Source organism: Schistocerca serialis, chromosome 11, assembly GCF_023864345.2.
Source record: "Schistocerca serialis cubense isolate TAMUIC-IGC-003099 chromosome 11, iqSchSeri2.2, whole genome shotgun sequence".
NCBI classification, from domain to species: Eukaryota; Metazoa; Arthropoda; class Insecta; order Orthoptera; family Acrididae; genus Schistocerca; species Schistocerca serialis.
In genome coordinates this window covers 98,055,094-98,078,677 of record NC_064648.1, presented here as the reverse complement: position 1 = coordinate 98,078,677, position 23,584 = coordinate 98,055,094, and the positions used below count along the sequence as shown (strand labels likewise).

At 37.3% G+C, this 23,584-nt stretch overlaps 2 protein-coding genes across 6 annotated transcripts in view; one reads left to right on the top strand and one right to left on the bottom strand.

The window, feature by feature from the left end:
• LOC126427092 (ubiquitin-conjugating enzyme E2 J2) overlaps nt 1–13,421 on the bottom strand; it is a 60,197-nt gene extending 46,776 nt beyond the window's left edge. The window contains exons 1-2 of one of the 4 annotated variants that reach the window (XM_050089281.1): nt 13,318–13,421; nt 8,602–8,791 (exon numbers count right to left, since the gene is read on the bottom strand). In XM_050089281.1, the coding sequence (XP_049945238.1) occupies nt 8,602–8,723 (122 nt within the window). In that variant the 5' untranslated portion in view covers nt 8,724–8,791; nt 13,318–13,421. The other 3 variants (XM_050089279.1, XM_050089280.1, XM_050089282.1) reach the window with 3 other exon arrangements.
• Nucleotides 13,422–13,449: 28 nt separating this feature from the next.
• The window catches only part of LOC126427091 (serine/threonine-protein kinase Pink1, mitochondrial), a 121,690-nt gene continuing 111,555 nt past the window's right edge, over nt 13,450–23,584 (top strand). For both annotated transcript variants that reach the window (XR_007576530.1, XM_050089278.1), the window contains exon 1: nt 13,450–14,082. Coding sequence is in view for 1 of the 2 variants with exons in the window: in XM_050089278.1 (XP_049945235.1) it covers nt 13,552–14,082 (531 nt within the window). In the remaining variant the exon portion in view is untranslated. The remainder of the gene's footprint in view (nt 14,083–23,584) is intronic.

The window sequence follows — 23,584 nt, the reverse complement described above, 5'->3', positions numbered from 1 at the left end:
AGTTCTAACCAAAGAAGGGAAAGCAGAAAGGTGGAAGGAGTACATAGGGGGTCTATAAAAGGGCGATGTACTTGAGGGCACTTATGGAAATGGAAGATGATGTAGATGAAGATGAAAAGCGTGAAGAAGTTGAGAGAGCACTGAAAGACCTAAGTTGAAACAAGGCCTCAGGAGTAGACAACATTCCATTAGAACTACTGATAGCCTTGGGAGAGCCAGGCACAACAAAACCATCTAGTGAGCAAGATGTATGAGACAGGTGAAATACCCTCAGACTTCAAGAAGAATATAATAATTCCAATCCCAAAAATCCTGAAGGTGACAGGAGTCAAATATAGGAAGCAAAATGCTATTTACAATTTGTACAGAAACCAGATGAAAGTTATGAGTCGAGGGGCATGAAAAGGAAGCTGTGGTTGGGAAGGGAGTGAGACAAAGTTGTAGCCTATCTCCAATGTTATTCAATCTGTATATGGAGCAAGCAGTAAACGAAACAAAAGAAAAATTTGGAGTAAGAATTAAAATCCACAGAGAAGAAATAAAAAGCTTGATGTTCTCCAATTACACTGTAATTCTGTCAGACAGGAAAGGACCTGGAAGAGCAATTGAACAGAATGGACTGTGTCTTGCTATGTCTTATGTTATGTGTAATGTGATTTATTTATCTCATTACATACAATTTCCAAATCATTTGATTTGATGTACACGAGACATGTCAAGGTTCACAAAATAAACTTTTTTCACTTTTTTAAGAGAAATACAAAAGTTTACATTATATTTTACACTTCTAAAGTTACAGCTACACATGTACATAAAATAATACATGTAATACAATCCCTGTGTTCAGACTGTGAAGCTGTCCTCAATGAATTCATCGACAGAATAACAACACTTTTCCACCAGAAGAGTTAAGAGCAATCTTTTCAGTGAACCAAGCTCCATCTTAAATATATTGCTGCCTTTTATTTTACTGAAAATTTTTAACCCCATGTAGTCTGGCGTTTGGGCATAAAGTTTTAAACGATGTGTTGGAAGTTCGTAGTTATCTCTGTGGCGAGTGCTGTAGTTGTGGTCAAAACAGAAAGTGTCTAGTGTATGTTGATTTTTATATAGGAACACCACCACCTCATATATGTAAAGTGAGGGCTGAATTTACCCAGAAGATTATGCCATAACGAATAATTGACTCAAAGTAGCCGTGATAAACTATCTTTCTGGTATCCATGTTTGTGTCACCTGACAAAATGCACATTGCAAATGCCAAGCTGTTCAGTTTATTTGCTAAGTAATCTATTTGTACCTTCCAATTTAAATTTTTGTCAAGATTTAGGCCTAAAAACTTCACAAGGTTTGCTTCTGTGATATCCTGATCATTGCAAGTTATCTTTATTTCAGTCCTTTCCTACTGATTTAGCTTCAAATTGCATCATTTTGGTTTTAGTTACATTTCGTTTTAGTCCATTTTGATAGAACCAAGATTCGAGTTTTTCTAAATTATTTTTGGCTTTTTCTGGAATACTTTCAGATACTTCATTTTCAATTAGAACTGATGTATCATGAGCAAATAAGACGGAATGAACATCAATAGCAAGTGGTAGGTCATTTACGTAAAAAAGAAACAGATGGGACCCAATATCGGACCTTGTGGGACTACCTAGGGAACTGTTTTCCCGTCTGAGGAATAATTGGTTCCATTTGAAGTTAAAATTACTCTGTTTCCTACCTGACAGGTAAGAGCTCAACCATTTTAAACCAGTGTCCCTGATTCCATACACCTGTAATTTATGGAGGAGTAATGCATGGTTCACTGAATCCAAAGCTTTAGTTAGATCACAGAATATTCTTGTGACCTTTCTACCCTTATCTAACGTGGAGCATATTTTTTGGATAAATTCATTTATAGCATTCACAGTGCTTTTACCCTGTTGGAATCCAAACTGGTTTTTAAAAATTATATCATTTACAATAAGAAAGGTCTTAATTTGTTTTGCTGCAATCGTTTCAAAGACTTTAGAGAAGACTGGCAAGAGAGACAGAGGGTGGTAATTCCCCATATCTTCTGTCGATCCTTTCTTGAATAGAGGTTTTATCTCAGCATATTTCAATACATGTGGAAAGAATCCCTGTTCAAAAAACTTATTTATAATAAGTGACAGTGGTTGAGAAATAATATCTTACACATACTTGATTACAGATGTTATTTCATTCCACCCACATGAGGTTTTGTTTTTTAGAGCCAATATTGCCTTTTCCACATCCTTTGGGCGATTTTTTCAAAATGTTTAAAAGATGTGTTCTAGCTGTTTTCCAAATTTGGGATGCCTTGATAGAATGTCATATCCACATCTGAACTTACTACATTTAGGAAGAATTCATTGAAACAACTTGACATCTGAACAGGGTTTACTATAATTTCATTATCACGTCTTAATTTTCAAAATCTAATGAATTTTTACTTTGGCTCCTAATTCAGACTGAACAGCTGACCACACTGCCTTTGTCTTTTTTCTGTGTTCTTGTATGAATTCATTGTTTGCCATTCTTTTATCTGTCACTACAACTTTCCTAAATACAGATTTATACTGTTTGACATAAGTAATAAAATCCGGAATTCTGTTTGATTTTTAACTCATTGTGGAGGTGTCTCTTTCTGGCACTAGAATTTATTATTCCTGTTGTATCTCTTTCTGGCACTAGAATTTATTATTCCTGTTGTAACCCATTTGAGTTTACCATTTACTATCTTTTGCTTACATCTATGAGGAAATGTTTCATTAAATACCTCTAAGAAGCAATTTAAGAATTTGTCATAGTTTATCAAGCTTGAACTATTGTGGTCCACAGGCCAGCTTATTATACTTAATTTACTTCACAATAAATCCATTTTACTTTTACTGAGATCCATTTTTAAATACACTTCTGGAGGATTTAGGTTATTTGCTTTTGGGAGCTCAATAAACAGAGCTGAGTGATCTGAAATACCCAAGTCTAAGCAGTATCTGTGCTTATTTCCAGTGTCAAATTTGTAGTTGGTAATAATATCATCAATGCAGGTCACTGATCTGCTGTTTTCCCTAGTGCCTTCAGAAAAGTTTAGCTTGAAACCAGATTTCTGAATTAAGTCACGAAATTTTGTGGAATCATTGCTTTCAACTAAGACATTAAAGTTGAAGTCTGCTGCTACAGCAACTTTTTTCTCACTTTCTTTTCTTGACATTTTCTAGGAAGCTTTCGAATTTGGCTAAGAACACTTTTGTTACCACACATCCAGGAATTCTGTAGATTGCTATAACCAGTGTGTTCAGATCATTTAGTTCTACAGAGCAACTTTCAAACACGCACTCTTCATTTAAATAATTAAAACTCTCTCTTACGGTATAACTTACAGAAGAATTGACAAGAGTGCAGGAGCCTCCACAAGATTTGCTTATTCTACAAAAGCCAGCAGCTACCTTAAAATTATTAATACTATTTAATACTTTTATAATATCTTCTGCTAACCAGTGTTCGTTTAGGCAGATTATTTTAATATTTACAGATTCTGAAAGCAGAACTTTTAGTTCGTCGATTTTTTTAGTATTTACGATTTGGTAGTTCTGCCCCTAAGCCATTTACATTCCAGTGCAGCAATAGATCATTTTTGTTTTTGGTTATTTCACGTGCATCCTTTGTTGGGTACCTAAACATTTTATTTTCAGTTTGAGTTTTTTCTTTGTCACCCCTATCAGAATGAATTAGTTTCCCTTGCTTCTTAGGATTTCACACACGTCTATGAACATTTTACTAAGATTCACAGAGCCTAATCTATTCAAGAGCAGGCCGTCTTTTCCCAGACACTTCTAGTTTAAGAACTTGTTTGGGTCAATGAATACTGCACAGAGTCCGTTGCACTGTTCCCTAATGCTGGTATTTATCCTGTTGATGTAAGTATCACTTACCGATCTTCGATGAATAATTCCACTAATTACCAGCCTGGATGTTGAGTATACAGTTTTCATCGATCTAATCAGATACCGTGTTTCATTCAAGATTTCTTCCTCACTGTTACTGCGAATGGAGTTTGAGCCCATGTGGATTAAGACACCTCTGTAATCGTTGGTGCTTAAAGTTTTGTTACCAGTTCCGCCCGTGTTTCTTTTCATACAAAATACATTCTTAAAATGTTTGACGAGTTGATGCGATCGAATTCCAAGTCGAACATCGATCTTACAGTCCAGCACAATAACATTTTTTAATATAGAATCACCTAATTTTCAAAATCAGTTTTTCTGATCTTCTTTATTCGTTGCACTTTTACGTTTGCCCTTATTATAGGAAACTGTTTGCAAAGAGGATATGAGATGAACATCAACAAAAGCAAAATGAGGATAATGGAATGTAGTCGAATTAAATCAGGTGATTCCCAGGGAATTAGATTAGGAAATGAGAAACTTAAAGTAGTAAAGGAGTTTTACTATATGTGGAGCAAAATAACTGATAATGGTCAAAGTAGAGAGGATACAAAATGTAGACTGGCAATGGCAAGGAAAGTGTTTCTGATGAAGAGAAATTTGTTAACATCGAGTATATATTCAAGTGTCAGGAAGTCTTTTCTGAAAGTATTTGTATGGAGTGTAGAGATGTAGGGAAGTGGAACATGATGATAAATAGTTTAGGCAAGAAGAGAATAGAAGCTTTCGAAATGTGGTACTACAGAAGAATGCTGAAGATTACATGGGTAGATCACATAACTAATGAGGACGTTCTAAACAGAATTGGGGAGAAGAGGAATTTGTGGCACAACCTGACTAAAAGAAGGGATCGATAGGTAGGACACGTTCTGAGGCATCAAGGAATCACCAATTTTGTACTGGAGGGAAGCGTGGAGGGTACAGATTGTAGAGTGACACCAAGAGATGAATACACCAAGCAGATTCAGAGAGATGTAGTTTGCAGTAGTTACTCAGAAATGAAGAAGCTTGCTTAGTACAGAGTAGCATGGAGAATGGCATCAAACCAGTCTCTGGACTGCAGACAACAACAACAACAACACGAATGCTCTGGGCCAGTCTTTATTTTTTCTTTCCAAGATATTTTTTATGGAGCTGTTATGTCTAATTCAGTGCCCATTTAATTTAGTTTTTCTCCTTTGTTTCAGTTAATCAATGTCCTTTTCTCTTTAATTTCTTTTAGTAGTTGTTCATTAGATTTTCTTTCAGCCCACACTTTTTTTGCGGCTCTACTACATAACCACATCTCTACCACTCCTCACTTTTTTTGTTTCCACAAGGTTCACCTTTCAGAACCTAAGCCTAAAACACTCCAAATAAATGTCAATTCTCATTTCTATATTAAGAAGCTCGTTTGTTAATAAATTAATCTTATTTCTGAAAGGATTCAGTCATTGCAATTCTTCTTTAATAATTTTCGTGTGTGCTGCCAGATCCTGTCAACATTCTGCCATGATATTTCAGCCAGAGAAGTCCACCAATCTTCAGGTGAGCGGACAACTACTGAAGAGCCGAAGTGCAATCACAGCAAGCGAAATGTACCAGTGTGTTTCAGCGCTTGCATCAGGTGATGTGTGCTGCTCTCAGTGGTGGAAGTGAGATATGATCTATTTATCTGAGTACCGAATAAGCCCATTGATTCGCTGTGACTGAATAATTTTATACACCTGTCTCCAGTTTTTATCCAGTTGAAAGTCGTTGCCACAATTTATAAGGCTATCCTGCACGCGTCCTCATCTGATGGATGCACTGAAAGATGTCAGCACATTTTGCGTGCATGAGATTCAGCATAAATACCGTGAATGCACCTGGTCTCTTCAGTAGTTGTCTACTCACCTGAAGAAGTGAGGATGGCCAGATGCCACTGGGTCAAAATGTCACAGCAGAATGTCACGGGGTTGCGGCTGATTATAATTACTAATAGTATGCCGAGAAAATTTCAGAAGTTACACTGCAATTCTTATTTTAGTATCTCTTATACACTGAAGAGCCAAAGAAACTGGTACACCTGCCAAAAATATCAAAAGGGGCCCCAGCAAGCACGCAGAAGTGCCACAACACAATGTGGCATGGACATGACCACTGACTGTAGTAGTGCTGGAGGAAGTTGACACCATGAATCCTGCAGAACTGTTCATAAAACCATAAGATTATGAGGAGGTACAGATCTCTTCTGAATAGCATGTGGCAAGGCATGCCAGATATGCTCGATACTGTTCATGTCTGGAGAGTTTGGAGGCCAGCAGAAGTGCTCAAACTCACAAGAGTGTTCCTGGACCCACTCCATAGCAATTCTGGACATGTGGAGTGTTGCACTGTCCTGCTGGAACTGTCCAAATCCATCAGAATGCACAATGTACATGAATGGATGTAGGTGATCAGACAGGATACCTATCTATGTGTCACCTGTCAGTCATATCTAAACTTACCAGGAGTGTCACATCACTCCAACTGCACAAGCCCCACACCATTACAGAGCCTGCACCAGCTTGAACAGTCCCCTGCTGGCGTGCTGGGTCCAAGGATTCACGAGGTTATCTCCATAAGATGAGCTCCAAAAGCCCGTATCAATGATGTCCGTTAAATGGTTTGCATGCTGACACTTGTTGATGGCCCAGCGTTGAAATCTGGCGCAATTTGCAGACCTGTTGCACTTCTGTAATGGTCAATGATTCTCATTCAGTCTTTGTTGGTCCCGTTCTTGCAGGATCTTTTTTGAGCCACAGCAATGTCTTAGGTTTGTTGTTTTAGACACTTCTGTTGCAGTTTATCAGTACACTCACTCGACTATTCTCAGTATGCTTGTTACTTGTTTGTACTCTGCCTCATTATGCACACGGGTCAGCTTATCAGAGGGACACTTATTGACCATTAATTTTCGACAGGAAATGCTGTCTGAAATATTGTTGCATGTTAAACAAACAAAATGTTGACACACTAAAAAATCTTACATGAAAGTGTAATGTGCAGTGGTACTTTTAGTTTATATTACATCTGTATCATCTGGTAAGAAAGTTACCGTGAATGAAAGCTTAATATCTGTACATACCTTATTACAGTACAGTGACAGGCAACTAATTTGCACTCAACTGTTAAAATTAAAAAAATTAGAAGTAAGGTATAAAGATTAAGGTTTAACATCCCATCATTGTAAAAAATGTTCTGTTCTTACACAGGACAAAGAAAGACTGCAATATTCTTTTGCTTTGCTTACCACACGACAACCTCGATTTTGTCACGATGTTCTGCCATTTCCTAACCCATAAAATGTCTAATGGAGTAGATGTAGAGCTTTGCTCAATGTACTGAAGGGCTGCACGAAATGCATTTATATCATCTGCATGTGATACTTAAGCCACAAGCCCATTGTCTTATTTGTCACCATACTCTTTCTTGTTCTTTTCAGTTGTTCAAGTTACAGCATCAACAATTTGGTCGTCAGTTAATGTCAGCTGTACCAATATACACAAGTCATTGGGCTCAATGTCCGGTTGTAAACACAGCGTCACATGTTTATTTTTATATGGTGCCGTAATTTAGTTTTACACACTTTTAACATGTAAGAAGAACATCACTAATTTTTAAAACAAATGCATGCTCAACAACACTTATCAACAGAATCAGAAACAAGTTATTTCATACTAAAAGTGATCGAACTATCACACCCAGCAGTTGTCAACTGCCTATTGATCCAAATCTCAGATGACAAGTTATCGACAAGTCCAATCCTGACTGCAGCAGAGGCCAGTATATAAACAAACACCTGAACTCTGGCCACTCATCCTGGGACACCCTCTGAACAACAGTATCTCAGAATATGTACTTTCTGAATTCAACAACATTTTCAAAACTTTATTATTCGCTACGTAGTTTTCCAATTACTGAATGTAATGTTTAGTTAGTTTACCTAGAAATATTTGTAGTTTTCCAAACACACACACACACACACACACACACACACACGAACTGAAAGTGAAATTTTCAATGACGAAAGAGTTGTTTGTTTCTAAATTGATATAGCTCACTTTAATGCCCTCATCCTCATCTTTTCAACAAAAATAATCCTTCACAAAAACTTTATACTTAAATTTGTGTGTTCGTAAAATGTAATTATTTCTAAAATTCAGTGCGACTGTTTTATAGAACTGATCTTCCTGTCTCTAAAAATGCAAATTTGCACTAGAACTTGTTATTTTGTTAACTATCACAATTATAAAATTTCACTTTTTTAAAAGGTTCTGGTTGGCTTTGGCAACCTTAAAATCTTCCTCATGAATCAGTTCCTATTATTTTTGGCATTTTATAGTTGTATCTGAGTCAGCTAAACAAAACTTATGCCATTATTATTATTATTATTATTATTATTATTATTCTGTTCCTTTTAATTTTTCTGTTTTTTATATTATCAACTAACAGGTAATACGTTTACATTTTATTAAATAATAATTTTCTTTATTACGCTCGTCTATGAAGAGCATCCGAGTCAGTCCGTGCCAAGTACAGTTAGTAAAGCATGCTTCAGTTGTGAAATTGTGAAGAACCTACTATAAAGCCATTAATAATAGCACAGTCCAAGAAAAGAGGTTTGGTAAGCTTACAGACTACTGCGTACCACTCTAAGATGTTGGCCGGCAGTGGCTCGGCGACTACGTAGGGCACCGGGTCCTTCTTGAGGCGCAGGTAGTCTTGCTTGAGGCGCAAAGTCGCGCTGTTGGTCTTCCGCGGCTGGGACATCGCTACCTGAGACAACTGCTGCAGACCACACACCGTCAGCTGTGAGTCGCGTCAGAAGGCAGGCATTCCTGTACGAGAGAGAGGAGACACCGTGAAGCCGGCATCACGAGGCGTCGATTACAGTGATAAACGAGCTGTATCTGAAATTTTATACGGTATTCGGACGAGTTGTATCGTGCATTATTTCAGCAATCTGACTTGTTGACATTTTTGGACTTTCCAGGTGACCGACCGTCATGGTCAGTGGCCGACTGACTCCTACTCCTACTCCTACTCCCCATTCTCGTTCTCGTCCTGGCAGGTGTACCGGTATGAAATGAGCGTTAAGATACAAATGGTCGATAGGGAACATTTGTTGTGAACGAGGCTTAATTTTTTTCGTTTGGTTGGTATGACATCTGTCAAAGATATTTAGTATACATCAAGTCATGGAACAAACAACACCATATGTTTTCATCGTGTTAACAATAGGGTGAAGTGGGGTAAGTGTAACCATGGGGTTACTATACCACGGCTTATGGTGCCTTAAAGAAGCTGTATTTTTACCTCTGACCTATCACACGTTAATTTACTCCTATCTTTGTTATATTTAACCATAAGTTATCAAATCTGACAAATTGGTAATTAATTTTTGGACTTTAATTGACGTCTACATTTTCATTCTGCGAGAGAGTGACATGCTCAGAATTAGGTGGTCTGTCTTTTTTGCAGTTTTAAAGATAACTGCACAATTTTGCTTCAAAGACATGAAAGAAAATCAATTTTGCATCGAATTGTTACTGGTGATGAAAAATGGGTTTATTTTAAGAATCCTAAACGGGAAAAATCGTGTGTTAATCTGGGACAACCATCAACATTGACTGCAAAACCAGATCTATTCGGCAAGAAGACAATGCCCTGTGTTTGGTGGGGTAAGAAAGGTGTGGCGCATCATGAGCTTCTAAAACCCGGTGAAACTGTGAATACTAATCGCTACAGACAACAAATGATCAATTTGAACTACACATTGATCGAAAAAAGACCAGAATGGGCCATAAGACATGGCAAAGTAATTTTTTTTTAAAATGACAATGCACCTGCACACAAAGCAAAACTGATTCAGGATACAATCAAAACACTTGGCTGTGAGCTGCTACCCCACCCGCCACACTCACCAGACTTGGCCCCTTCCGACTACCATTTGTTTACATTAATGGGATACGCATTGGCTGAGGAACACTACAGTTCCTACGAAGAAGTCGAAAATTGGGTGTCTGATTGGTTTGCTTCAAAAGATGAACATTTCTATTGGTGTTGTGTCCACAAATTGCCAGAAAGGTGGTCAAAATGTATAGAAAGCAATGGTCAGTACTTTGAATAATATGTTTTTACTTTTCAATTCAAAATTAGTGTTTCATTAAAAAAAAAAAAAAAAAAAAAAAAAAAAAAAAAAAAAAAAAAAAAAAAAACCGCTCATTTCATACCGGTACACCTGGTACATTCGGAAGCAGGCCGTTTTGACGGGTTAAAATGTTCCCTTTGCTATCAGAGGTTATCATTTTTGTATTGGCTTTAATTCTTCCCTTTCCTGACAAAAGTCTGCTGGCATTTTGTTTTTAATACGATGTCTCGAAAAACCAAAACACTCGATATTAAAATACAAAACTGATCATTAGTTAATAAGACACACAGAAATGATCTTTATTAAGTTACAATATTTTTCTCTGTTTAGTATGGCTTTAGCAGCTTCTTTCAGAGTTAGCACTAGACACACAAAATTATGGTTAATTCAAAAGAGAATAAAATAAGGGTGGGCAAGTGGTAAATTAAATACTGATCATAGGATTTAAGTTCAATTTATGCAGTTGAAACAGCATTACACTAAATGGTTATAAATAAAATATAAACAGCGATAAAAAAATTTGCATTTGAGGGGGGGCGGGGGGGGGGGGGGGGGGGGCGGCGGCGGGATGGTTGCTGAAGCGTATAAGCAACAGTGTGACTCAGTTATGGGTATACAAGCACCAATGTGTAGGCAAGGGATTACTGTGTCATTTGTGTCTTACTGACCCGCATGTGGTACATGTGGAAATGTGAACCACAGTTGCAATTCAACACGAGACACCCATCAATCTGGGAGGCCACCCTCACCCACTACACTGACGTAAGAGGAAGACACTCGAGCACCCACCGTATAGTCCCGATCTCTCTCAGTATGATTATCATGTCTTGGATTTCATAAAAAAGACCTGAACAATTCTTAAGTGGTGATGATGCACAGCTGGCAGTTACGGACTTCTGCATACAGCAGGACATAAGTGTTTTACCATATGGGTATCTTCACCACAGTGAGTTGGTGAAGTGACTGCATCACTGCTAACAGGGATTTTGCTGTATTGCCATATCTATGCTGGGCTGTACAGTGTTCGAATGGAAACTTTTTGATTACCTCTCTCATAATTTTAGCGACAGTATAAAGTCAGTTTGGTTTTGGTTCAAATTTATGTTCTGAGCTACAGAAAGGTAATGGGGGTATATGGGAGACAATGTTTGAGTTAAGTGGGGATGAGGCAAAGTGATTATTGGGAGACTTTTGTTTTCACCTCGGGGAAGATGAGTTCAAGTTTGAAGGAATGTAGGAACACACGACACTACTCATTTTAAAGGCTTCTTGGGTTACAGATTGAAGAGAGCAATAGTATGTTTATATCATCTGTTGATGTAGAGAAATCTTTTGGCAATGTTTACTGGGCAGCATTTTCCTACTTGGTGTAAGAATATGCTTAAAACTGTTCCAAGATGTGATACTACGAATAGGTATTGATAAAAGAAACTTAAGTAATTTCTCCACTTTTTGCACAAAACTAGTGAGACAATCTACAGAGAAGGACTGATATATTAGCTCAAGAAAGTGTTCCAGCTGCAACGAAGATCACTGGACTTCCAAGATACTTTCTAACCTCTAAGGTAAGGCATCCCAGTAGTTTGCAGAATTTCTTCAGAAAAGAAAACAGCTGAGTGTTAAAGCAAGAAAATCCAAAATAAGTTGGTTGTGCTCTGACTATAATACTCTGCTTGACAAATTCTTCAAATGGTGTGACTTAAATGGTAAATTAGACAAGAACTTTATGATTAATAACATTTCGGTATTATTCTTAAACTATTGTTAAAGAATTTGAACAAGGGCTATAAAACTAATAGTTCCTATTTGACATGGCTCTTTAATCACGAATCATATGCCAGTAACACTTTAACAAGAACGACGGTTTCTGCTTGATGTCAAAAGCGTTAAAAAAAAAAAAACCCACACACACAACCATATTTTTTCCCTTTCTTTTCAATACTGCTGTTACTGCAAAACATACAAGGAAAACAGTTTGCCAGTCATGCCGAGTAGTTTGGCAATGACCTACCACAAGATTTTAAATGGTACACAAACACGCTCCTACATATTTCAAGTCATTTATGTCAATCTTTGAGAGTGATAAGTACATCCAGCTCCCGCTACGCGTACTATTATTTTTTTACGTTAAGCCATTGTATGTGACAGGGCACGCAGGCGTGGCCACGCAGTTTCGCCACGAAATTGGTGTTAATGTCTTGTCGACGCTGACATCTTCGTTATGTAGTTCACACGGGGTACTGAAAAAGAACAGTAATGTAATTCAAGGTCAAATCCACGCCGAATAATGCCAGTAATTGCTAGGTGTACGTCATCTTACTAAAATAACTGTCTTAGTTCGAAACAGACTACCAAAAATACAATCAGAGTCATAGAACACGATTATATGAGCAGCGCCTGTCAATCTATTGCAGGCGACAGCAAGCTCTGTAATCGGCCCAAAATATGGAGTCAACACCTCGGAGAGGAAACAGATAACCCATTCCAAAATCTGAAGTGAAGTAATTAGTTGCTTGGAATTTCAAACAATGACGATTATTCCAATATCAACGTGATTAGCATTATTTGCAAAAACGGTAAAAGGTTTCGATAGAAAATACTGTAAATCATGAACTAATAACCCGTGAATCAATCACCATATTCAAAAGGACACTACTGTATGGTGCGTGGCATTCAATGAAATGCGGAGCTGACATGGGAAAAGATGATATGGGGAATGCAAAAACCATCTTTTGTATGGAACCAATGACGTAAGACGGGTGGAAGAACATTTCCACAAAGCATACGTACCAACAGCACAGGGAAGTTCTTAGAGTTTTACGAAAAATATCTCCGTTATATCGAAAGGATTCCTTCTCGTCATTACCACTGGAGAAACTTCCGCACGTTAAAGTTCCGATTGTCTTTCAACATCAATCACTCCACTACGCTGTAACTAAACTGTAAACATAAAGAGGTCTCACTCACTCTTCGTGGACTTCCCCGCAGCGTTTGCTCTATTTACGGGAAACATCTGAACTGCCCGCACAACGTGTCAAAGTACAATCAAACCACTTTGATAAATTCGACTGGACAATCTAACCATTACAAAACTTTTCATTTAACATGCCGGAAGAGGGAAAGTAGATCAACAACTGTCAAATTTTGAGTCAATATTTCTAATTCAATACAATTTCATGTTCTGCTAGATTAATTTTCAGATATTCGACGCACCTGGAGACGAAATCGCTTATTGTAAAATAAACAAATTTTGTTTTTGTAGAGAGGAATTCATTTTACTAGAGCTAGAACGTAATATCCGGAACAAACGCCAAAGCGATGCTAGATTGTGATTGGTTGCTTTAACAGTTGAAGCGTTGAAAGTAATATGGCCGACGTTCTATTGGAGAACGACGTAGTTAGATTTTTCGCGATGTAATTTGTTTGTCGACGTATTATTTGATATCGATGATTCTCGACGTTAAGCTCCTGAAATTCAGGAAGTTCCTCTCTGCTACTTTATTTGCGCCGTCGGGGGCTGCGCGCTCGGCGGCGCACGACTACGAAATGTCGATCAGGGCAGCCGCAGCTAGGCTGCTCCATAATGGTCGGCTACTGCTGCGCAGCGCCAGACCGAATCAAAACAATCGACAGACCGACGTCGTAGACGGTTTCGGCCTCAATATTTTGCCCAAGCGAGGGTCAGCAGCCGAAAAGGCCGTAGGATCAAGCAGTCCCGCCCCCACTGGAGGTAGGGGTGCGTCTGTGGTGAGGAATGTTGCTTATAAATTTCACCAGCACGCAAGACGCTTATTTGTTGACAACGTACTTCGGCGAGTGACAAATTCCCAGTCAGCAGAACTCCGTGAGAGAGCTACGAAGAGATTACTGTATGGAGATTCAGCCCCCTTCTTCGCGCTGGTGGGCGTCAGTCTAGCATCGGGAACAGGGATTCTAACAAAGGATGATGAGCTGGAAGGCGTATGCTGGGAGATTCGAGTAAGTACGAAATCGTAATGCGAAGTTATAATGAAGAAACACTACTCAGTTTTTGTGTATTGATACTTAATGTGCCCCTACTTTTTTAAAGGGTTGACGTCATTCACAGTGCTGTTATGTTCAGCAACAATGAGGTCATACTCATATTTTTTTCTTGTTTACGTCAGATTCTAGAGATTTAATTCTTTTTGTATAATAATTTAAATAGTTGCAGTGATGCTTATACCAGTAAACTTTTTGAAAGCATTCGTTTCTATGTAGGCTATTTTAATGTAGAAACTAATTAACTTCCGTTTGAAGTACAGATAATCATTTGCAGTGATTCGATTGTTCGTAATTGTGTGAAGCTTTTTAAAAATGAAAGCAAGTGAAAGTGTCAGTAAAAAGGAACACTTCAGTACTGTAGTCTAGTATATGTATGGTGCCTTACTACATGCTAATAGAGGTCTAGTCAAGCGTTGTCCCATGTCATGAATAAGTATAGGACCAAACAGAGAAGTGAAAGGATCTTGTTGCCTGGGGGAGGAATCCATTGTTTCAGTCAGATGGCTCTGCACATCTAGTTTCAAATGTCAGTCTATGATCAGTAATTGTTGTACAGAGAAGTGGGGTAACTGGAACACCTGGTTATTAGAACCAGGTTCTGCAAACAGTAACTAAACAAAGTTGAGTATAATGTAAAATTGTTATGGAAAGTCTTTGCAGCAGTCAGTTATGCCTCAGTCAGTGCCATAGTTTTATGTTCGACACATGACAGGAAGATAAGATATCTTTGCCCTCTTGTACATTAATTTTTGTGCCTAAAATTTTAGGGATTAAATTTGAAGTACCGTAAGGCTGGAAAGTAGATGGAATATTTAGTGTGTCTGTTGGCTATACTAAGGGAAACCAATGTGGAAGTCAATACACTAGATATAAAGGAGGCAGTAAATGAAGGTTAGGTGGAAGTAATGATATTGCAACAAGAATTTGACAGGGCTATGAAAGAACTAAGTTGAAAAAGTCACCTCAAGTAGATCATATTCCCTCAAAATTATGAAGATCCTTGGGAGCGAAAATCATTACAAAAATATATTACCTTTTATGCAAGATATATCAGACAGGCAAAATACTCTCAGACGTAAAAAAAGTATGTAATAATTCCCATTACTAAGAAGCCAGGAGCTGAGAAATGTGAATATTACCAAGATATCAGTTTAATAAGCTATTTCTAACAAATACTGGCAGGAATTATGGAGGATCTAAGAGAATGGAATAAAACTGTTAAGTCAAATTCAGGGAAGATGAGTTCGGGTAGCTACTGGGAAGAGGTAGGAACATGTTAGGCCATAGTGACCTTATGATTTATTTTAGCTGACTGAAGAAACCCAAACCTACATATGTAGCATTTCTAGATTCATGTGCAGTGTTGACTGTTACAGTTCAAAATTCTGGAGTTAGCAGGGATAAAATACTGTGTGTATGTATGTGAGAACAAAATGTTGCCTACAACCTGTACAGAAACCAGACTGCAGTTTTAATAATCAAAGGGCATGATATGGAAACAGTAGTTGAGAAGGAAGTGAGACAGGGCTGTACATTGAACAAACAGTATGGGAAGTCTGAAGAAATTTGGGAAAGGAATTAAAGTTAGGGAGTAGAAGTAAATAATTATACCTCGCCGTTGACACCGTAATTTGTCAGCTACCAAATGGCTTTAAAATGCAGTTGAACAGAATGTGTAGTGTCTTGAAAAAGAGGGTGTAAGATGAAGATCAATAAGAGTAAAACAAGGTTAACTGAATGTAATCTAATTAAATCAGATGCTGAAGGAATTAGATTAGGGTCTTTCCACATCCGAGACCAGAGGTCCCCACATCAGAGACCAGAGGTCCCCACTCAGCCATCTCCACATTTAATGAAATTTGATGTGAAGGTTCTACATGGTCTTTGATGGTTATATACCAAACTTTGGATCAGTATCTTCAGTCGTTGAATTTTTAGGGGCTTCTAAAGGGAGGCTATTCATCTTCACATCACAGGTGATGGTGAAAATGTGATAAGTTTTCTGGGCTTTTTTAAAAGTTCTAAGTAACATTTGTTTTTTTTTAAAAAAAAGCTGTATTGTTTAATTTCTGGATCTTGCATTTTGTTAAGTAAGAATACATTTAAAAAGTTGTTATTTTAGCACTTCGAGAACATTGAAAAGTGAAATGTTTTAGTCATTAAGTCCCATATTTTTTATATTTGAGTTTGTGAAGCAGTTTCAAACATTAATTTAACACATGCCATAAATACATGTATAATACGTAAGCAAAACAAAAATACTAAATAATCAGTTCCATTTTTGGTTAAACAGCTCTACAATTTTGTATCATTTTCCTGATGACATTGATGGTGCTTCTAAAGTCTTGAAAATACGTTGCTCAGGAAACCAGCAGGTGTCTTCAGCAGTTGGCCAGTGGGAGGAATGAGCAGAACTGCGTTGTTGCATAAAGCTGAAGAGAACACCTTGTTGTTCATGTGAAATTTCACACACATTTCCAGCTCACCAAAAATTGTCATACGTGCATGCAACACACAATACTGGTTGTAAACTTGCTATTGAGATTGCTGGAATTTCTTCATCTGCTTCAAAGGCATTAACTGTGAATGCTGTAGCATCCTTCCCAGATAACACAGTAAGCCAGTTTCAAACTTGTTTCCAGATGTAAAGTTCAAGTATATAAGCTTGATCAAAGCTGGAATATTCAAGCCTGTTCGTTGGATTCAAGCTTGAAACAAACATCAAAGTTGGCAGAGTTCAAGCTATATTTCAAGCTTGACTTATCAAGTTTGGCTCCAGCTGTATCTACACACGTGGAATACAGCCTGGTATTTACAGCTTGTTTTAAGCTATATAATTATTAATCTGAATTTATTGAACCTAATTAATTAAATAAATATCAGAATGGAAATGGTGTGAAAAAAATTATCAAGACATGTATGTTTAAAAAATTTTATTTTCAAAGTGTTTAAAATTGTTTTATTTTAAAATTTAATTATTCTGAAGCCCCTCCGGCCCCAGCACACAGACCAGAGCAGGATCAAATATCGCTGACTTCTGCTGGTATAATGATCCTGTAACAGGTAAAAGAAAATGTTAGCCATACCTAAACATAAAAAATGCAAAAAGTTGAAACTGATCAATCTAAATATAATTTATGCCCCAGATTAGCAAAATAACTTCAAACTCACTGATGTAGTAAGAATCATTAACTAGTATAAACGTCACTGAGTAAGCAGCTGCTTCTGGTGACTTCATTCCAAAGGGTTTTTAAAGTAATTTGAAACAACTTTTTGTTTGAAATTTTGAAAGTAAAGATGACATTTGGGTAATTTTGTGATGACTTCATGAAGAAGCCACACATCACCATTTCTAACAGTTTCAGGGCCATTTAATCTGAATTATAAAGAAACAATTACTTGAAATCATGTACACCTCATACTGTAAGCTTATAAGGAAACTACCGTTTGGAAAAATGTAGACGGTTTATTCTATCCACAATTATATTTTGGTGAGTAAAACTGAATCAAAATGAAATAAAAGATGAAATCGAAATGAATTTAAGAAATTACCAGTTCAGTGGAACTGAAATGTAAAAAACAAAAAATGTTCTCCTTGTCATATTTTAATATTGCCTTTTATTAGATTTCAGCCACATTACAAATAACAATAAAAGTAAGAAGTACCAGTAGGACTTGCAGTATTATTTCACCTAGGGAACAACAAAATTAAGAGCAATTGAAGACCAGTCAAAGCTACGTAAATAAAAAATACTGACACCTATGTAGTGACTGGTTCTTGATGCACTTTTCCCGTTCACCATGTCATTACTATTTGTATTAGCAAAGAAATGTTTCACACTTCACGATTATTCATTCATGGTGTGACACACGCGAGTATTTACAAGTAAACAAATGTAATAGGGGGATATATATAAAAAGGCGAGATTTTAAGAAGGTAAAATAACATTAAGTTTTAATTTATTAGTGCCACGTACTAGAGAGCTAGTTTAAGATGACCTCTTTTTGCTGAACAACTTGTAATATGTTTTCTTAGCTGGTAATCCGTTTCACTTTCATCCAGGTTCAATTTTTCTACGTAAAAGAATATGATATTTCTTTATGTACGTAATAATATTTAACATTTTTAATATGAGAAAAAATGCACCAGCGTACCTGTAACACACTATATATCTCCTTCAGACCCGGTGTAGCAGTTAAGGCAGGGGACGCCACACACTTTCCGAACTATTTTCCAGTATAAAACAAACTTCACAACAGTCAACAATCATTAATGCACGTCACAAAAATAAAATGGCTGTAAACCTAGCAGATTCAGTGCAACTGCAAGGCTTATAAACGCTTGTGGCGCTTCCCGTGGACGTCTATGGAAGCTATGCTGCGCGCGCATCTGCTGTACAGCCTCCCAGAGAAATTACAGTTTATTTCAAGCTTGGGAAAATTATTTTAATTCAAGCTAAATTTTTACAGCTTGATGTAAACTTTGTAACAGGTTGATTTTTCAATCTTGAATTTTCAACTGAACCTAAACTTGATATCCACCTTGAAATAAGCTATGTAACAGGTTGATTTTTCAATCTTGAATTTTCAACTGAACCTAAACTCAATATCCACCTTGAAATAAGCTTGAGTGCTAGCTGGGTTGGAAACTCTGCTTACTCTGAGCTGATTACAATTAATTGCTTAAATTGGCGATATTATCTTGTTACAGATAGTGTATGTCCCATTGCAAACCATGTTTCTTAACTGGTGGTTTACTTTTTTTCCAGGCTTTATGCCTGGGATACTGTCATCACAGAATTTGAACAGATCATATGGAGTCAATATTTGGTTATATGGACCTCTGCAGACTAGCACAGGCTGCTAGTCATTTTGCTGTTCCCCAAATATCATCACAAGGCAGTTTACTGTGGCTTGTTCCAAAAAAATTCCATTCGGCCGAGATGCCGAAAACCTTTTTGTGCAGACATCAGTTGATGAAATTTGTGAAATTCTTATTTCTAGCAGCAGAACCATCATTAAAATAGTAAATAGTCTTAATGTTTTCACTCTTTGTCTTTAAATATGCTATTAACATTATTTGAAAGGCATGGTCAGCAGTTGCATCATGACGGAGACAGTAGCTGATCATACAAATGCTGATATTCTGACATTATTTGCCACCAAAATAGACAACAAATGGATGTAATGTGACCTGACTATACTCCCAATGAAATCCCTGCAGAGCATATTGAACAACAAATGAATAATTATGAGCAAAATCCATCAATATAATTAACCCATTTTCTGCAAGATTTCTTTTTAGCTGCTTAAGGTATGAACATTGGTGTTTTGACACAAAGTGATGGCTTCTTAAACTGGTAATTTTCAAAATCGGTGCCTCTATGAAATCTTCAACGGTTCTGACATGTCTCCAATGTGTGTGTGTGTGTGTGTGTGTGTGTGTGTGTGTGTGTGTGTGTGTCAGTATTGACCCATTGCTTGCTTTCCATTGTTTCTTCAGGGTCATGGTCTTTAAAAGCGTCTTCAAGAAAAGCCTCGTATGTGATCCAGAAGCACCACCTGTAGTACACCATTTCAGCCTGAGCGTACAAAATTAATGAGAAACTCAGCTGATTTCCACATTGCTTATTGTAAGCAATGAACATTTCTTTCAGGTGACAAAGGAGCAGGTGTTTCTGCATATGAATCTTTTCCTCATTTATTCGTACTGCAACACAATCCTTTTTGCCTGGCCATAACCAAGAAAATTAATTACCTTCAAAAAAAGTAAGGACTTCTTGTTTTACTTCATTACTGAGCTTTTTCCCTTTTCGATTTGCAGGTGTTGCCAAAATTCCATCTTCCATCTTTAGTTTCCTGATCTTCGTCACCATTTAAGTTGAACAGCAAGTTAGCAAATTCTTTGCCCCCCCCCCCCCCCCCCCCTCCCCCGCTCCCCCTCCCAACAGCCCAGCTTTTTCTGTCCAGGGTCAAAATTTGAACTTTACTGCAATTGCTTGAAGTCTGAACCTTAATCTTAAGTTCTTCAATTAAGATTCCATATCTTTACATTTTTGCTTGCCACCCTTCTGTTTGTATTTGAGTAATATCTACTGCTCTACCAGCAGCTGCGACAGTTACCTGAAAATGCTGTCTTGGGCTTTCAGAACTTTGCACTTTATGTATCCCATTGGATCCCTTTTGCTGAGCCGTTGAAGCTTTAGTGGTGTTCCTCAAAGCAATCATAATGAAGTATTAGCAGTAAAGCAAGCATGAACAACATCCATGTCTTCAGTGGATAGTGATTCTTGCTTACCCTAAGGGGGTGATTTCTTTTGGGCCACTTCATCTCTACATTTGATACAAATTTTCTGACAAGGTTTAAAAACCTTAGTAACTTCAACCTATCACTCATCTCAATAGTTACGTGTTTTTCTTTATTGAATATGTTCCAGGAAGTCTTCTGCAGGAATTAAATTTTGTCATCAACAAGGCATTATGGTATGAATAAATTTGGGCGTCTTCAGTAAACTCAAGCGCAGACCTATGTCATAGAAGCTCCTTATCGATTGGTGACATTTCGTTAACTGATTGTAGTTGACTTTTGCCATAATAGAATGGTGATGACTTAAGACAGTCAGCTCCATCTGATCCACCAAATTAGCAGGATACTAGGGTCTCTTGGTTATACAAACCTGTAACAAGCAACTTTGAAAGCTGATGAATATCCTGGTTTGAAGCATATAATGTTAAGTCTTGTTTGTATATAAACCATATAAATTAGGCTGTCAAAACAATTGTTTCAGTGTGTACCTTGAGCTACAACAGTGATTGATTATTCAAACACTGAGTACTCAACACGAAGATTGTGCGTTACCAACACCAAAGATTACACCGCACAGAGGAGTGCCACTGTGAAAATTGCCTATAATGAAAGCAACAGTTGAAAGTGGTGATTCAGCAATGTATCACTGCTGCGAGGATAGTCTTCAAAAACTATTGCTGCATTATAATGTCAATGGAGACAATGACAATGCATATATGCACCACCATGCATTGTAGGGTTAAAACATCATAAAGCAACATAGCATTCCATTACAATCTTCTAGATTTTATACTCTTGAAGAGCCTTTTCTGAGGTTTTGTTATATTTATATTCCATATCTATACTGTAAAATAATGTAAAAACATTTCTTATTAGCATAGTTACATTCCATAAACTACAGGCAAGTCTTACAATATTAAGACATAACAATTACACATTTCTTGATTTACAACTTCAAATTGTATTAATTTTTTGTTTATTGATAATCCATTTTCCTTACTTTTGTTATATATTCTTACTCATCAAAATGAAAGATCCAGAAATTAAACAGTATAGCTCTGAAAGCTTAAAACATGCTCTTTCCAGCTGTGGCAAGAAGAAGAAGAGAGGGAAAAAAGGGGAGGTTGAACCAGACACAGTTGAGATATTTCCCGCCAAAAATATCTTAAAATTTGCATGAAGAAAACATTGAACAACTTTGCAGACGCATATCTTTTCATCTAAGCATTCTATGTTATTAAATTTGATCCATATATAGACATCATACATAGGAATAACACTGTGAAGTTTTGGTGTGATTGGTTCATATGAAAAGTAGCAGTGCTTAGTCAAACCTTGGCTCCCAGAATAGTGCGACGAATTTTTTATTCACTTTAGACGCTTGTATCCATATTTCGGTATGGTTAAATCCCTATGTTTGCCATGGTGTGATTCAGCAAAGCAAATGACCAAATGTTTCCTAGAACTTTTTTAAGTGCCTAGCAAACTTGTCACATTTTCACCTTTGTCCGTGATACGAAGGTGAATAGCCTCTCTTTAAAAGCTCCTAAAAATTTAACCACTAAAGATACTGAACTGAAATTCGGTATATAACCACCAAGGAGCATATAGAACCTTCACACCAAATTTCATTAGGTTTGGAAGTGGCTGAGTAGGGACACTTTCTAATATCAGTCCTGTTGACGTGGAATGACCCATTAGGCAATTAGATGCTATAAGTAGTAGAAGAGTTCTGCTATTTGTGCATCAAATAACGGATAGTAGATTTAGAGAGATTGTAAAATACAAACTGGCAATAGCATGTAAAGCATCTCTGAAAAAGGAACTTCTTTAATATTAAATATAATTTTAAGTGGTAGCAGTTCTTTGCTGAAGCTATTTGTAAATGTTGAGCCTTGTACTGAAGTGAGCACGGATAACAAAGGGTCAGACAAGAAGAGAATAGGAGCTTTTTAAATGTGGGGGTACAGAAGAAATTTGGGTTAAAATAAGTGTTGGAACCCACCCCTCACACACACACACACACACACACACACACACACACACACACACACAAAGTGTGTCACTGATCTGTAGCATAGTCCCAGGTCTAGGTTAGCCAATGAATTTTAAATCAGAAAATCTGGTTGCATTAACAAATTGACCAGTAGCAAAACCTAATGTTTACATCCATGCTGTATTGGAAAATGTAAGGGGGGGGGGTGTGGAGGGGGGGTCCCAATACATAATTATTACTGAAATTGAAAATGAAGTAACTTATGAGGAGGTACTGAATCTAATCTGGGATAGAATAATTTGTGGCATAATTTAACTAAAAGAACAGTGTAGTTGAGAGAACACGTTCTGAGACATCAAAGTCATCAGTTTGGTATTTTAGGTTTTTTTGGGGGGGAGAGGGGTGTACAATTTTTTAGGAGAAGCCAAGGTTTGACTACAAATGGAAGTAGGTTTGATGTAGTCACACAGAGATGAAGAGGCTCTAATAGGATAACCTGGCACGGAGAGCTGGAGCAAAGTAAACCTTGGACTGAAGATTAAACCAACCATTCTCCTTTCATATGGTAGTTGTTTATATTGCCTGTTCTAATTATGCCAGGTAAAGTGACTTTTGGTCTTTGGAGCAATGTAAATATACAGAGGGGTCCAGAAAAATGTAGACATTCTTTGATAATTAATATCTTTGGAACAAAGTGACTTATCATTGCAAGTTTGCGCAGTAGTTCAGTCCATTATTTTCTTGACAGATCTTGCCACACGTTTTGCAGCAGATGACATTACAGCAGTCAATGAAGTAAGATTCTCATGTGAGCTATGCAAGTGCTACTGGTAGTACAAAAATGTAATGTAGGTATAACAGCAATTTGGCGTAATGTGTATGGAAGTCGGCCACCGGCACGTGTAATAATTTATTATATTCGGGACAAATTTGAAGCTGACAATACTGGTCTGGATATGTGTAAGGAAAGGTCTGGCTGACCAACAAGATCAAGTCCAGCTTCCAGCGTTGCTGTGTTGCACCATTTTTCTAGGTCACCTCAAAATCGGTGAAGCAGGCTGCACATGAAAGTACGTTAATCCAATCAAGTTTACAATGAATCTGAAGACTGCAGAGTTGTGGACACTGTACCTTCCGAGATCACTTTGCGCTAT